We start from the raw sequence: 17,204 nt of genomic DNA on the forward strand, positions 1-17,204 counted from the left end.
TTTGTTTTGTATTATTATTATTATTATTATTATTATTTGTTTTTTATTTTTTATTTTTTAATCTGATATGGAAAAGCCAGCAGTTAATATAAATAATAATAATAATAATACTTAACTTGAATTTTTAAAATAAAATATGTAATTTATATAAATAATAAATTTTAAGTATGATATTTCGTAAAAACATAATTTTAGAAAAATAAAGTAAAACTAAAATTAAAATTATAAATAAATCAATTTATTTAAGATTTAATTTGAAATATAATTTATATTTTGATTTGAATGGATGATACTCCATTTCTCACAATTTGTCAATTATTTCTATATATCCGTATATCCTACAGAGAGGAGAAAAACAAAAAGTTTGCACAAAAACAATGATAGCGATTATGCAAACACAGACCGCGGCGGCGACTATTTTAGATTTGCAAACATATTTTATAAGTATATAGTCCACAGTATTATATTCTATAATTATATTATAGAATATTATATATTATTAATAACGTATAATAATTATAGAATAATAATATTTTTATATATTAATATTTTATATTTTATAATTTTAATTATATTACTATTTATTATATTAATTTGTTTTAATTTATTAGAATTTTAATATAATTTTTTAATATGTGTAGATGTATTATTAATGTAACAAATAATGCAAACTGACAATGAGATACAATGGATATGGGGAAGAATAATATCTCATTGTCAAGTGATTTGGGTTCAAATCATCTTCATATTTTTTTTAATTAAAATTTATTTACATATTTTTGTATACAACCAAAAAATAAGAATTTGTTGTAATATTATTATAGAATTAGTCAATAAATACAAATTATTTCTACTGCTAACCATTATTTTATATTTGATATTATATTATATACTGTGAACATATAATATATAAGTAAACATATATATATAGATGTATAGTATATATATAAAGATATATATATATAATATTATATAATGCAGTAATCAAATGCAAATGCAGAGAGAAGAGGAAATTGCAGTGCGGTGTTTCATTTCATTTAGAACATGTTGAGTCATTGACCTCAACCAAACACATTCTCGACTAGCTTCATGTATTGTCAATATTTCAGCATGATTTGAAGAAGTGACAGTTAAAGTTTGTTTCATCGATCTCCAAGAGATCACTATTTTGCCACAAGTAAATATATAGCCAGTTTGCGACTTGGCTTTATGAGGATCCGATAAATATCCTGCATCGGCAAAACCAATTAATTCATGTCGAGAATCTTTTGAGTAAAATAACCCGAGATCAATTGTTCCTTGGAGATAGCGAAAAATGTGCTTAATCCTGTTCCAATATCGTCGAGTAGGCGATGAACTGAATCTTGTCAATAAATTTACAACAAATGATATATCAGGTCGGGTGATGTTAGCAAGATTCATCAATGCGCTTATAGCACTCATATATGGCACTTCTGGGCCAAGTGTTTCTTCATTTTCCTCTTTTGGTCTAAATGGATCCTTTATTGGATCGAGTGCTCTGACGATCATTGGGGTACTTAGCGGATGTGATTTATCCATCATGAATTGTTTCAGTACCTTTTTGTATAATTTGATTGGTGGATGAAGGTTCTACTTTCCAAGTGCTCAATTTGCAGGCCAAGGCAAAACTTAGTTTTTCCAAAATCTTTGATCTCAAACTCCTTTTTTAGATGTTCAACAACTTTTTGGATTTCATCATGAGTTCCAATTAAATTGAGATAATCGACATATACAGCGATGATTACAAATTCAGACCCATTTTTCTTTATAAAAACACATGGACATATAGGGTCATTTATATAACCTTCTTTGGTTAAGCTTTCGCTGAGACGATTATACCACATTCGGCCTGATTGCTTGAGCTCATACAAAGATTTTTGCAATTTGATGGAATATGATTCTTTTGGCTTTAATTTAAATGATTCAGGTATGTTGATCCCTTCTGGGATTTTCATATAGACGCCATTGTCTAAAGAGCTGTGAAGATAGGCAGTAACCACATCCATTAATCGCATATCAAGATTATTGTGTACTGCCAGGCTCACCAGATACCTGAATGTTATTCCATCCATGATCGAAGAATATGCTTCTTCAAAATTAATACCCGGTCTCTGGGAAAAACCCTGGGCTACAACTCTTGCTTTATATCTTGTGATATCATTATTTTTATTTTTTTTTCTCACAAACACCCATCTGTAACCAACAGGTTTCACATTTTCCGGTGTTTGGACTATAGAACCGAATACTTGCCGTTTTTTCAATGAGTCCAGTTCAGACTTAATTGGATCTTTCCATTTTGCCCAATCATCTCTTTGCCGACATTCATCAACTGATTTTGGTTCATAATCCTCGTCATCTTTCATTATATCAAGTGCTACAAAATATGCAAATGCATTATCAATATTTGTTTTCTTTATGTTCCAATATTTTCCACTGGTGGTATAGTTAACAGAAGTTTCAATAACTTCATCATCACTTTCATCAGAATTTTTAGTATCAACCTCTTCAGGGGTTGTACTGACCTTTTCAGGTATTTGATCATTATTGATCTCTTCACCAGTATTTACAATTTTCTTCTTTCGTGGATTCTTGTCCTTGGAAACCAATGGTCTGCCACGTTTTACGCGGGCAGTATGCTCATTAGCACTCGACACTTTCCCTTCTGGGATATTTATTTTAGCTGGTGCATTTGCTACTGCAATATATGATTTCGTAACTCTGGCAGCATCATTAAAAGCATCAGACAATTGATTTTCAATTTTCTGCAAATGCACAATTTTTTGAACTTCAAGTTCACTATGTTTCGTACGAGGATCAAATTCAAGTGGTGTTTTCCACGAAATTTCTTTTTTCAGTTGATTACTGTTTCCCCCTAATGTCGGGAAATGAGAATCATCAAAATAACAGTCTGCAAACCTTGCAGTGAATAAATCACCCGTTGTTGGTTTAAGATATTTTGCGATCGAGGGTGATTCATATCCGACATATATACCCAACCTTCTTTGAGGTCCCATTTTCGTGAGTTGAGGTGGCGCAATTGGAACATAAACAACACACCCAAATATTCGCAGGTGAGATATATTTGGTATTTTTCCAGAAACCAATTGAGTGGGGGAATAACAGTGATAACTTGTCGGCCTTATTTTCACGAGGGCTGCTGCATGCAATATAACATGTCCCCAACATGATACGGGGAGTTTAGACCTCATTAATAATGGTCTAGCAATTAATTGCAATATTTTGATAAGGGATTCAGCCAGGCCATTTTGCATATGTACATGGGGAACAGGATGTTCCACAGTAATCTCAATTGACATGCAGTAATCATCAAATGTATGTGATGAATATTCTCCAGCATTATCTAGACGTATTTTCTTTATCGGGTGATCTGAAAATTGTGCTCGCAATTTAATTATTTGTGCAAGTAGTCTAGCAAAGGCTAGATTACGAGTAGATAACAGACATACGTGTGACCATCGCGTTGACGCGTCAATTAGTACCATAAAGTACTTGAAGGGTCCACATGGTGGATCTATTGGTCCACAAATATCACCCTGAATTCTTTACAGAAAAGCTGGGGATTCAAATCAACCTTTGTTGGAGATGGCCTGATTATTAACTTCTCTTGGGAACAGGCAGCACAAGCAAACTCATTCGGACTCAAAATATTGTTCTTTTTCAATGAGTGGCCATTTGAATTTTCAACAATTCGCCTCAGCATTACATTGCCAGGATGCCCAAGTCAATCGTGCCAAGTTTTAAATTCGCTAGTAGCTATTTAGTCTACTAGGTGATATGTTTCAATAGCACTGATTTTTTAGTAATATAAGCCGGAAGAAAATGATGACAATTTTTCTTTCACAATTCTTTTGTCATTCACAACCTGAGTTATCAGAAGATATTCATTTTCTGCATCATTTAATGTTTCAATGTGATACCCATTTTTCCGAATATCACTGAAGCTCAGTAAATTCCTTTGAGCTTTGCTCGAGAACAAGGCATTTTCAATTGCCATTTTTGTCCCTTTTCGGAGATATACAATAGCTTTTCCTGAGCCTTCAATTATTTTCGATGCACCACTTATAGTAACAATTGTGGTCTTTCCCATATTAAGATGGGAGAAATAACTTTTTTTTTCAGAATACTGTGAGTCGTAGCACTGTCGATAAGGCATTGGCTCCAAAATATTTGGCATCCATATCTTTGCAAGAAGGTAAAAATAATAAAAGACATGTATTAGTAACATAATCAAAATAGTCTTACATTATAGGAGGTAATACAAAAAGGGGGGCATAAAACATCAAAATAACAAAATAGATACAATAATATTTTATCATTTAACATCATCAGCTATATCAAGCAGATCATCGGCATCCAGGTGCGTGATATTTTCATTCATCATATCGTCAAATGTGTTATCGTGGGCAACGTGATTTTTTTCGGGGGAAATTCTTCCATGTCTTTCTTTTGAGGCCCGATATAGTTCAGCCAAGTGACTGGCTGTGCAACAAACATGGGCCCAATGGCCTTTGATTCCACACCGGGTGTATTCCTCGTAATTATTTTTGTTTCTTCCGGTGTTGAACCTCTGTTGAGGTATGTACGGCCTTCTGTCATTATATCGCCGATTTGGCACATATCGGGGCTTGTTTTGATAATTATTGTGACTGTATGCGTTTGCCCGGCCCCGTATGCGATTCTGATTTCGATCGCGATCAATTCGCTGATTTCTGACTTGCCCACGACCACGCATCGGATTTGCCGGCTTATTGTATTTGCCTCTGGAAATGGATTTGCACATGTCGGCCGAGATTTTTTTATTTTTCAGCAGCAATTCATTATTTTGTTCGGCCAACAAAAGATAGGTGATCAGCTCAAAATATTTCTGGAAGCCTCTTTCGCGATACTGCTGCTGCAAAACCATGTTAGAGGCATGAAAAGTGGAGAAAGTTTTCTCCATCATATCAGATTCAGATACATTTTCGCCACAGTGGCGCAGCTGTGATGTTATTTTAAACATTGCAGAATTATATTCTTGGACTGTTTTAAAGTCCTGAAGCCGTAGGCTTTGCCATTCGCTTCGTGCCCTTGGCAACAATGTCAGCCTCAAATGATCATATATTTCTTTCAATCTGTCCCATAATTCGAGTGGGGATTCCAGCGTGACATACTGCATTTTCAGTGTTTCATCGATGTGATGGCACAAAAAGATCATGGCCTTTGCACAATCTTGGCTCGGAGAGTTTTTATTCCGGGTAAAAGTATTTTCCAAGCCCATTGATGCCAGATGCATTTTAACATCGCGAACCCATGCCATATAATTTTGGCCAGAAACAAAGAGAGGGAAAAATTCCTATTTGGCAAGGTTAGTCATAATAAACAGATAAAATATAAAATATTACTTTGCGGAAATTAAAATATATAATCGTGCTGATAACATGTTGTAATATTATTGTAGGATTAGCCAATAGAAATATTAATTATTTCTACCGCTAACCACTATTTTATATTTAGTATTATATTATATACTATGAACATATAATATATAAGTAAACATACATATATGTATATAGGTGTGTATATTATAATATATAGATGTATAGTATATATGTAAAGATATATATATATATAATATTATATAATGCAGTAATCAAATGCAAATGCAGAGAGAAGAGGAAATTGAGAGGAAATTGCAGTGCAGTGTTTATAGGTATATTTATAGGCAACAAACCCCAACACGAAGGAAATAAAAGCAGACATATCGAATACGTAGCACCTTCGTAGGCGCTACGTGTATAACAAAATTATTAAATAAAAATTTTCAATTAAAAATATTTATTTTCAAAAAAAATTGGTATAATTTGCTATTATATTATATTTTTAAAAATTATTATCATTTTTCACTAATATATTTTGAAATTATTATTATTTTATTAAAATATTACATAAATACTATCCTAATATTTATCACGTATAATAATAATAATAATAATAATAATAATAATAATAATAACATATTTTTAAGAATCCATCATGAGAGATTTTGTATTATACAATTTTTTCATAACTTTCCTATAAAATCAAATAAAATTCATAGACATTAAAAATTTATGGATTGTTGGATACCTTCACATTTTAAAAGACTTTTAAAAGTTTGAATTGAATACCCCAAATTTTAAAAGACTTTTAAAAGTTTGAATTATATAATCTTTAAAAATTTGGATTGAATACACCTAAATTTTAAAAATCCAATAGAATACACCTAAATTTCATATTTTTTTAGTCCGTATGGTTTTTAATAAAAGTATATAATTATTTTTTATCTTAAAATATCACAATAAGTATTTATTTTTTTTACTAATTTTCAATTTTTTTTAAATTTTCAAAACTTTAAAAAACTATGAGTGTGTTTGGCAATTAGTCGATAGCTTTTAGTTGTTAGCTGTTAGCTGATTCAATTAGCTGGTTTGACTAGCTGATTCAATTAGCGGTTTGTAAATAATTAATAATAGTAATTATTTTAAATTTACAAAAATAAAAATATAATATAATAAATTAAATATATTAAAAATAATTAATAAATACTGCTATAAAAATATATTTATATGTATAAAATAAATAATTAAATTTTAAAGGTAAATAAGGAATAATCAAAATTAAAATGAAAAAAGTTCTTTCAAAAAGCTGGGCAGATGAACTTTTCACAAATTAGCTTTTTGGGTCCAAAAAGCTCTTTCAAAAAGTTAATTCACCAAACATCTAAATTATCTTTTTGACTGATCAAACAACTAAAAACTGTTCAATAAACTAAAAGTTCTTCAAAAAAAACTATTTCCCAAACAGGCTCATATCTAAACAGGGTTTGAATTCCTTGTGTCGTTGAAGCTCTTCATTAACCTAAGATACTAGAAATCACCATGTTGCATATATTTTCTTAATAAGACAAATCATACAATTTAAAAATGCAAGTCATTTATCAATCATATACCAGACTTCTGTATAATCTTATATTAAAACTATATTCACTTTTGCTTTTTAGTGGTAGAATTTTCTAGAAATGTCATAAAAATAATATATACGCATATTAGCACAATATTTAAAATATATACACTTTATTAATTAAAAAAAAATCAGTAATTCAATACAAAATATTATTTTTAATATTATTGACATAATTTTTCATACCTATGTAAAAAAAAACAAAAAAAAAAAAATACACACACACATCCATCGCAAAATATATAATAAACAAACATTATATCCCCTCAAAAATATCAAATCAAACACCTATTTTTCATTTTTTATATTATATTAAAAATTAATTTTACATTCAAAACATCACATCAACACTTATTTATATCACATCATACAATTATTCAAATTCAAAATTTTTACTATTCAAATCCCAACTCAAAATCTAAATCCTCAGACAAACACACCCTATAGGTTTAACTTATACTACACTAACTCTCTTTAAACTTAATTTAATTAAAACTTGAACTTATATAGTATTGACAACCTAAGAGGTTTACGCTACCACTACCAGAAATTTGAAAATCGACTTCGAAAAAAAGCTTCGGAATCAATTATGAAGTTATTAAAAATAATATTAAATAATTTTTATTCCAATAGCTTCGGAAATTCCAAGACAATATTTTATATAATATTATTTAATTTAAAAGACACGGAATGTCCGAGGTCATTCCGTGACTATTGCTACAAGATTCGGAATTTTCCGAGTCCATTATAAATAGTCTCGGAATTTCCAAAGCTTTATTATATATATATATTATTTTATTAAAAATTTGTCTCAGAAATTTCGAAACAATTTATAATATATATTATTCATATTTAATTATTAAAATAGTCTTAGAAATTTCGAAGCTTTTTTATATATACAATTTTTTAATTAAGAAAGTTGCCTTAGAATTTCCGTGACAATTTATTATATATTATTTATATTTAATTAATGAAATAGTTTAAAAAATTTGTAGCTTTATTTTATATTATTTTTTAATTAAGAAAATTGTCTCGGAATTTCTGAGATAATTTATTATATATACTATTTATATTTAATTAATAAAATAGTTTAAAAAATTTCGAAGTTTTATTATATATTATTTTTTAATTAAAAAAGTTGTCTCAGAATTTCCGAGACAATTTATTATATATATTATTTTTATTTAATTAATAAAATGGTTTCAAAAATTCCGAAACTTTATTATATATTATTTTTTAATCAAGAAAGTTTTCTCGAAATTTTCTCGACAATTTATCATATATATTATTTTTTAATTAAGAAAGTTAGTCTCAGAATTTCCGAGATAATTTATTATATATATTATTTATATTTAATTAATAAAATAGTCTCGGAAATTTCGAAACTTTATTATATATTATTTATATTTATTAATGAAATAGCTTTGGAATTTCCGATCTTTTCTTAAATATATTATTTTTTAATTAAAAAAAATATTTCGGAAATTTCTGAAGCTATTAAATAATTCAAATTTTCCTCTTTCACCCTCTCTTAAATGTAAATATACTACTAATAAATACTACTCCTTTCATCCCTTTACACTTGATACCTTTGAGTTGGACACGATATTTAAGATAGTTGTATTTAAAGAGTTAATGATATTGAATTATAATATTAATTTATTAATTTTTTTATTTAAGTGGTGATAATAGTAATTTTAAAATATTTAAATGTTACAATAAAAAATAAATTTATTTTTTTTATTTAAAGATATTAAATTAAAATGGTTAAAATTAATAATTTTAATTGTAAATTGAAGAAAAATTATTTATTTTATTTAAATATTTAAAAATTGTGTTTATTGAAAATTAGTGATCAATTTACAAAAACACCAAATGAACCATTACAAATCGATTAGAAAATTGCCTAGAGTTCTCAATGGCGTCTGTTTTGGTTGTGCAGCAATATTGCCCGCAACTGCCTCCGGAATATGTGGATTCACTTAAGGCAGTAGACGAAGCTGGTGAGAATACATATTGAGTTTATATATATACATATATGTATGTACCATGTATATGATATGTACATGTAATTTATGTAGTAGCAGTGCTGCTAAAACTACAAGATGAGCTGATCTTGTGCACACTCAGTTATATAAATACTCCCACCAACAACAAAACTAATACTATCAATATCCAAACAACATCAAACAACAACCAACAATTTCATAAAAAAACAAAACTATTTCCCTCGTAATATTTCCTTCAAAAAGGCAATCATTACGGCTAATATAAAAAAAAAATTACAATTGTCAAATATTCATTTCCATCCTAATATTTCTTCCAAAAGCAATCATTACTTTTAATATCACCAAAACTAACAACAACAATATCTAACATCATTAAAAATACATTTAGTACCTAATCAAATTTTTCTCCTAATATTTCCCTCCCAAATAGTTGAGGTGCTATAAATGCACTTGAAAGGAGCACAACCCATATTCATTCAATGCATTGTAGAATAAAAGAATCAATAATATTCTGGTATTATCATGAAGGCAAAACAACAAGAAATATAAAGCTTTTTCGAAAAAGGTACACAAATTCTTCAACATTAATAAATTTTTAATGCATTCAAGTATATAGAGTAATGAAATATACTGTTTTTTACCTTCTTTTCAATTATACTTTCTCTGACATCAAATAACACAATTCTTTCTTTTACCTCAGGCCTTCAATGACAAAGAGTAGAGAATTTAGTGACAAAGAAAGGAATGCTATAGTGCAATTTTTACTTATAAATCTCAAAAATGGCAAACCTACTTTTGGTAAAATGTTGGAAGTGCAAAAGATGTTTTCATGTTCTAAATTTACAGTTAGTCGGTATTGGAAATAAGCCAAAAAACAATTAGAAAAATTGTGGAGTTGTGCAATTAAGTGGTAATAAAAAGACTGTTTTGAAGCGTAAGAAAGTGCTTCCAAACTATGAAATTATTGCACGTGTTCCCTTGAAAAAAAGAGGATCTATTCGTAGTCTTGCTGCATCTATTAAATGCTCAAAAACCATTGTTTGGAGGTGGTATTCAACGGGAGTCTTAAGAGCCCACACAAGTGCTCTTAGACTTGATTTGACAGCTCCAAACAAGCTGCTCATGCTGGAGTTTGCACTTGATCGAATTGTTGTTGCATCAATACAACAAGCTATTGAATTCAAATGCATGGATAATGTTGTACATATTGATGAAAAGTGGTTTTATATCACTCGAGGATCACATAGATTTTATATGACCCCAGAAGAGGAAGATCCACACAGGACATGCTAGAACAAAACATTTCTTACTAAAATCATGTTCATGTGTGCAGTTTCTAGACCACTATACGGGTTGGATGGTTCGTTGATTTTTGATGAAAAAATAAGGATTTTTCCATTCACATACCAAAACATTGCTAAAAGGAGTAGTAAAAATCGTGCAAGAGGCACACTAGTTACTAAGCCCATTGAAGCAATCACAAAGGATGTGATAAAGTCTTGCTTAATCAACAATGTAAGTATATAAAAGTTTATTTATCGAAATGTTAGAATAAATTATGTTTGTTTTTGTACTAGTATTTCTAACTAGCACAATCAAACATATTCTATTTCAATGTTTGCATTCACTATGTTTAGAAGATTGGATGTTAATGAACTTATTTTCTAATTTTTGATAGATCATCCCAACAATAAAAAAGAAATGACCAACCAACACGACAAAGAGAATTTACATTCAGCAAGATAATGCAAGACCACACGTTAAAAATGATGATGCGGATTTTAGACAGGCTGCCACAAGTGATGGTTTTGACATTATATTGGTTCAGCAACCCCCTAATTCTCCTGACTTGAATGCTAACGATCTAGGATGATTCTGTGCCATACAAAGCATTCAAATTGAAAAGGATTGCAGCAATGTGGATGAATTAGTGAATGCAGTGATCCTATCTTTTGAAGAATTGAGTGCTGAAAAATTAAATAAAGTTTTCTTGAGCTTACAAGGCTGCATGGTAGAGATAATGAAGACTAAAGGACACAACAAGTACAAAATTCCGCACAATGAAGAAAGATGCACTAATTGCACAAGGTGCTCTACCTAGACAATTGAATGTGACAAAAGATTTGGTAATTGATTGTCTTACATATCTCATGGATCAAGGAAAAGTAGACTACGCTATGCTTGTGTTGCAAGGACTAAATACTGAGGTACAAGATGCAATCATGTCTTCTTTTTCAAGAATAACACTTGAATGAGATAAAAAACACCTTTTGGTGAAAGAAGTACAAGTATGCACAATTACGCTAGTAGTAATGCAAGCTTTAAAGATGCATAAATATTAGCCATGTAATATATGCACTTTTTGTAATGTTTATATTGTGCTTCCATGGTGAATGAATATGCAGTTTTTTGTAATACAAAATTCAATACTACAAAGATTTAGTTTTATGAAAGCACATCATTTTCATATGAAACACTTAGATGCATTTCATTGTCACCAAAATATTACTTTCATCATATACAACAAATACAACATACATACTTATAATAAAAAAAAGGGCAACACAACTAGTTTTTTATTCTACAAAAATTTAGGCATATTCATAATAAATTTATCATATCAAATTAAGAGAACTAACCAATATTTTCATCATGTCCAACAAAGGAAGACAACACAGAAACAAAAATTAGCCTAGAAATCTCATATCAAAAAATTTAACAATAAGTACAAAATTGAAATTTAATTATCTCACACTGTGAAGATGGAAGGAAAATAGAGCAATTAAAACTCTTCAAATATAGTTAACGGGCGTTTGAACCGCAATGGTGAATTTGGACAAAATGAAGAAACATATCCATCGACATGGCTATGGGGCTGTTTTTTAATGGGTGTTTCAGCCACATAGGAGAAGGGGTGGTCACCAAGCGCCGCCACCGCCGATTCATCAGGGGAAGAGTATCGAAAACAACCTCAACTGTATCTACCTCATGAATGAGAAATCGAGGTCTGTATCTACCTCGTTTGAAACCCTCGGCGGCGGCGGCGCGGCGACCGATCTATCTTCATCGTTGGAAATCGGCTCGCATATCGGATGAGAAGAAAGAGATCGGCTAAGTTTTCTTCGCGGCGTTTGAGAGGAAGAGATCTGTCTTCTATTTCTATTTAATTAGATATCGCCGCGTCGGGCCATTTTTGGTTTCTAGAACTTTGGTTCCGTCTTTCTTTCCCCGACGCGTTCCAACTTGGCCGTCCTCCTATTACCCCAACACCCCACAAATCTTTGGGATTAGCCCTTAACCGACTTTGCCTAGGCCACAACAACCTCCAATCATCCGATCCCATCATCACCGCCATCCTAGCCGACGATCGTAGCAACTCCCATTTTTATGTATACAGGAAGTATGCTTGCTATGCGGTCGGTCTCTTTTGGCCCTTTCCTGTGTCTTCACCCATTGCCGAACCTAATCCTCTTCCTCATCCGACCTATCTCTTCTCCTGGGACTCTGCCCTTAAACCCAGGTCTTTATTTGTTAGCAAAAAATTTGATAAAAAAGGGCCAAAAATCATTTTATACTTTTAGTTATCAACCTCAATTTTTGGCATGCCAATTCGGCTGCCGCTAAGGTCTACCTAGCCCCATCGCCCGTCCTCACCTAATACCTCAGAGTCCCGACGAACGGGTCATCCCCGAATTGATTTCTTCTCACATTTCCCAACTCACCACTTACATAACTTCCAATTCTTACATTCATTTCAATTCTTCTCCTGAAATTGTCGAAACCTTCTGCGAATGGTGGTCGGTTACATGGGCCCTCTTTGCCCCGGACAAGGATTGGCTACTAGGTATTCTCCTGCCCTAGCCTGCTTTGGTTTTAGGGGCGGCCCGACCTATCAGCGCCTGAAGAAAGATAGCCGCCCCGGGTGCCGGGTCAAGCACCCCAAAGAGGAAGAGAAAAGCTTCCCAGATCCAAACAGTCCCGACCTCTGGAACAGACCAGTAGGCCACCGAGGACTAATTGTCAGTTTGGATGCCAATAAGGACCCGGCCCTGTCTAGGTATGCTCGAAAGTCTTAAATTATTTCAATATTTCCTTAACTTTCTAACTTATATTATTCTTCATATCAGGTCCGACCTTGGCAGCACCGACCGCCCAACCGACTCCAGCACCGGCCGACCCGTCAAACCTTCCAGGTGACCAGCCTCAAGTAACCGATTCGTATTACTATTCTCCTCATACTTTTAACAATTCAGGTACTGAACTATGTCATTCCATCGCAGGCTCTACCCATCCGAACACATGCACCACTACTTGCTTTGCCGATGATCAGTCGGGAGGGGGACCCGACTAGGAGGCAATCCCTTCCCTCACTGCCGATGAGTGGTCGGGAAGGTGCCCCGACCAGGAGACAATCTTTGCCAGCACCTCCGAGAGATCTGGTAATTTTCCTGAACACCCGATTTCTATAACTTCAAACTCCATAATTGGAATAAATATCTAACATATTCATTGCAGACGCCTTCACCACCCGAACCGGCGATAGCAGCAGCTTCGTCTGATAGCGAGGCAACTGCCTCACAGATGGGCGGACTACCGGCTGAGATTGCGGAATCTTCCTATCTTAGTGAGGAGCCAACTGCCCATCCTGCAGCCGCCTCCATTGCAGCCGCCCCTATCACGGTTGCTCATGCTGCAGCCGCCCTTATCACGGTTGCTCCTGCTGCAGCCGTCCCATCCGCAATTGCTGCCGCTGGAACCGTCCCGGCTGCGGCCATCCCATCGGCGGCCGTCCAAATTGCATCTGATGCACCGGCCGCGGGCACCCCGGCCGCAGCCGCCCTGGACGTGGACGTCCTGGTTGCAGCCGTCCCACTCCCAGAGGCGGCAGGACGGGCAGCAGAACCACCTGCGGCCGTCCGGCCAAGAGGTCCCCCTCAGGACATAGAAGAGATTTCTTCTTCCGATTCGAAGACCTTTGTTAACTTGGTAGCCTCTTCAGAATCTCCTTTCATTACTGAATACCAATTCTATCAAATACTAAATACTTCATATTTCAACTTTAGGGGCCCAGGTCAGCACCGCAACGACCTTTTGCAGCAGCCGAAGAGTCGGCCATTGCGGTGCCGGCTGCCCGTACTCCCCGACCGACGACGCTCCTCGCGCCCTCCATAACCACGGTCCGCCCGGAAGTAAGTAAAAATCCCATAAGTGATCCTTAATATATTCTCTCCATGAAAACTAAACATTTGAACTCTCTCTTAGGGACATCTTGATCTAGCCCCTCTGTCGGCCATTCCGATTCCGGCGGAAATTAAGGCTATCTTTGATCAGGCCGTCAATCGACCTTTCCCCAACTTGGGGTTAGACTTCCTGGAAAGTCTCCTTCAGGCGGTTGGTGGCCTTTTATTTCAAACCCCTTCGGAATCGGCGGCCGCCCCAATTCTGCATCGGCTGATGGAGAGATTGATTGAACTTCGAAACGACATCTTACTCGTCCGACTCCTATCAGCCGAACCATCCCAGCCAAGTTCGGATCAGATAAGTCTGGAGGCTTCCTTGGCCAAAACCAGGGAATCCCTTCAGTAAGCCACTGGACGGTTGGACAAACTCTTAAGCGCCAAGACTCAAATAGATGAGTCAATCAAGAATAGTCCATCCTGGAGGGCCACGTGGCTGACGAGCAGCGCCTAATTGAGCGATATAAGAAGAATGAGGCCGACTTGGATCAAGAATTAAAGATTCAAGCCCGGTCTCAATTTATCAGAAGATATCCGACGGCTGTCCAGGGCCGAAGATAAATGGTCCCAAATCAAAACTTCCCTGGGGGCCCTTTTGTAACTTTTTGTAAATTCTGACTTAGTAAACATTTTTTGTTTCTCCTATCGACAAGGATCACTTTCCGTACTCCGAATCTCTAGGGACCAAATCAAACTTACTTCCCTTATAAAAATCATTTTCCTTTGTGATAAAACAAACAAACTTCGAAAACAACTTAAAATTGGGACATACCTGAAGTATTAATTAAAATGTCACACAATCGACCCCATGTTCCTTCAAAAAACTGGGAATGTGCCATTCAACCCTTCTTTGTGGGTAACCATCCCGTCGGTGGCCATGCTGAAGACTTGTTGCACACACTCAAACAACTGGATTTCAAATTCAGATTTTCCCAACGAGGAAGAAAGACCATTCATCGTGTTATTCGTCTGATGGAAAATGTTCTGGGAGGATATGAAACTCTTCGTGATATCCTAAACCGCCTTCCTGATATTGATCACCATATGGACTTGATTGAACATCACGTGACAACCATACTTCCAGACCTTGGTTGGGATCATATATTTTCCAATCAGCGCACAGTCTTTTCAAGACTACGCACTCTTGTTGATCGTGAACGACAGGCCATAACAGACATGAAAGCCCGTACTAATCACGACTTAGAAGAAATGCAGAATCAATGGAAATGATACCAACCTAATTTAGAAGACCTTCTTGATGAGGAATCAGAATTAATTTCTAATCACTGGGATGAAGATTCTGACTCAGAAGAAGGAGGTCCCCCGCACATATCAATATCTGATAATGAATGAATCCTATTTTGGGTCCGAACCCCCTATTTTTGGGTTCTGAATAAAATTTCATGTTTCATGCATTTTTCTTATCTGAAAAGGCAGGAAAATACCTTTTCAGATATCTATCATTAATACAATCATGTACTCTCTTACCTTTTTGATTTATCATAATAAATGCACAATTTCCAACTTCCTTATGAATAATAAATGGCCCTTCCCAGTTCAGAGACCATTTTCCTAATTGATCGATCTTCTTATATGTAGGAAGAATGGTCTTCCAAACCAAATCCCCTTCTTTGAAAGTCTTATAAAGGACTTTCTTTCCATAAGACTTTGCCCTGATTCCATTCTGCTTTACAATCTGATCGATTGCATGAAGTCGGTTAATATCCAGACTTTCCAATTGCTGCAACATAACTTGTTGATATTCCTCAGTAAACTCTCCAGTAGTAAAACTTGTACGATGATACCTGAATTTCGGATGGTAACACAGCATCTTGCCCAAAAGTAAGTTGATATGGTGAAAATCCCGTGGCCGAACTTCCGTTATTCTTGTATGCCGATAAGGCCTGAGGTAACAGCAAATGTCACTTTCTTGGATTCCCCTCAACCATCTTCTTTATAATTCCAATAATAATCTTATTAGCCGCCTCTGCCTGTCAATTAGCTTGGGGATAATAAGACGAAGAATGATTTATCCGAATACCAAACTCTGCCAAGAAACTTACAAATTTCTCCCCCATTGAAAACTAAACCTTGGTCGGTGGTTATAGAATGAGGAATACCATACCTATAAATGATCTGATTCAGCACAAAATCAATCACCTCATTTTGATCCACATTTTTTAAAGCAACCGCCTCGACCTATTTGGTAAAATAGTCTATTGCAACCAAAATAAAACAATGATGTTTGGATGAAGGGGGATGTATTTTGCCAATGATGTCCATGGCCCATGACTTGAAAGGCCGTGGTTTTACCATAGCTTGCAACTCAGTAACTCACAAGTGATTCAACTGTCCGTGCTTTTGACATTCTTGGCAACCTTTTGCAAATTGTATGCAATCTTCGAAGATCTTTGGCCAAAAGAAACCCAAACAATGAATAGTCTATCTCATATTCAAGCCTGCTCGATGAGCTCCACGGATCCCACTATGTACTTCTGTCATAACTTCCAAAGCCTATTTAAACCCTAAACATTTTAAAAGTAACCATTTGAGCGTCCTTTTGTATAAAACTTCTTCTATCAATTGGAATCGTAGAGCCTTTAACCGTACCCCTATCGGCACATTTTCTCTTGGATTTTGTAGATACATAACAATTTCTACCCTCCATTCAGTCCCATATTCTGTTTCTGACTCGTCTTCTGCACAAATCTCTTTCGGGATTCCTTTACAAGCTTTTTGAGTTAACTCATCTACAAGTTGGTTTTCCTTCCTAGGAATGAACTCAATTATCACCTCTGAGATTCTTGATAACAAACAATATACAATATCTCTATATCTGCGTAGATGAGGATAATTGCAAACATATTGTTTGGTTACCTGATTGATTACCAATTGAGAATCTCCTCTTATGATCACCGACTGAACATTCCTGACTATT

At 34.2% G+C, this 17,204-nt stretch overlaps 1 protein-coding gene across 1 annotated transcript; it reads right to left on the reverse strand.

Annotated features, from left to right (window-relative positions):
• Positions 1 to 1,944: 1,944 nt before the first annotated feature.
• On the reverse strand, positions 1,945 to 5,299 carry LOC127250449 (uncharacterized). Its single transcript, XM_051273736.1, has 3 exons — positions 4,535 to 5,299; positions 2,589 to 2,783; positions 1,945 to 1,998 (listed from the first exon to the last, which is right to left on the reverse strand). Exons 1-3 carry the CDS (start codon positions 5,297 to 5,299, stop codon positions 1,945 to 1,947), a joined length of 1,014 nt encoding a protein of 337 aa, XP_051129693.1.
• Between the last annotated feature and the right edge of the window lie 11,905 nt (positions 5,300 to 17,204).

This window comes from Andrographis paniculata, unplaced genomic scaffold (assembly GCF_009805555.1).
Source record: "Andrographis paniculata isolate CXL003 unplaced genomic scaffold, ASM980555v1 Contig37END, whole genome shotgun sequence".
Classification (NCBI taxonomy): Eukaryota; Viridiplantae; Streptophyta; class Magnoliopsida; order Lamiales; family Acanthaceae; genus Andrographis; species Andrographis paniculata.

Bases quoted from the DNA above. Each gene is read 5' to 3' on its own strand.
- LOC127250449 (XM_051273736.1), bottom strand. From the start codon at position 5,299: ATGGGCTTGGAAAATACTTTTACCCGGAATAAAAACTCTCCGAGCCAA. The intron at 2,784-4,534 runs GTTTGTTGCACA...GTGCATTTGCAG, and splicing joins TCAAAGGCCATTGGGCCCAT to AAAATTGAAAATCAATTGTC. The intron at 1,999-2,588 runs GTAAATACTGGT...CTATCTTCACAG, and splicing joins ATCCACGAAAGAAGAAAATT to CTCTTTAGACAATGGCGTCT.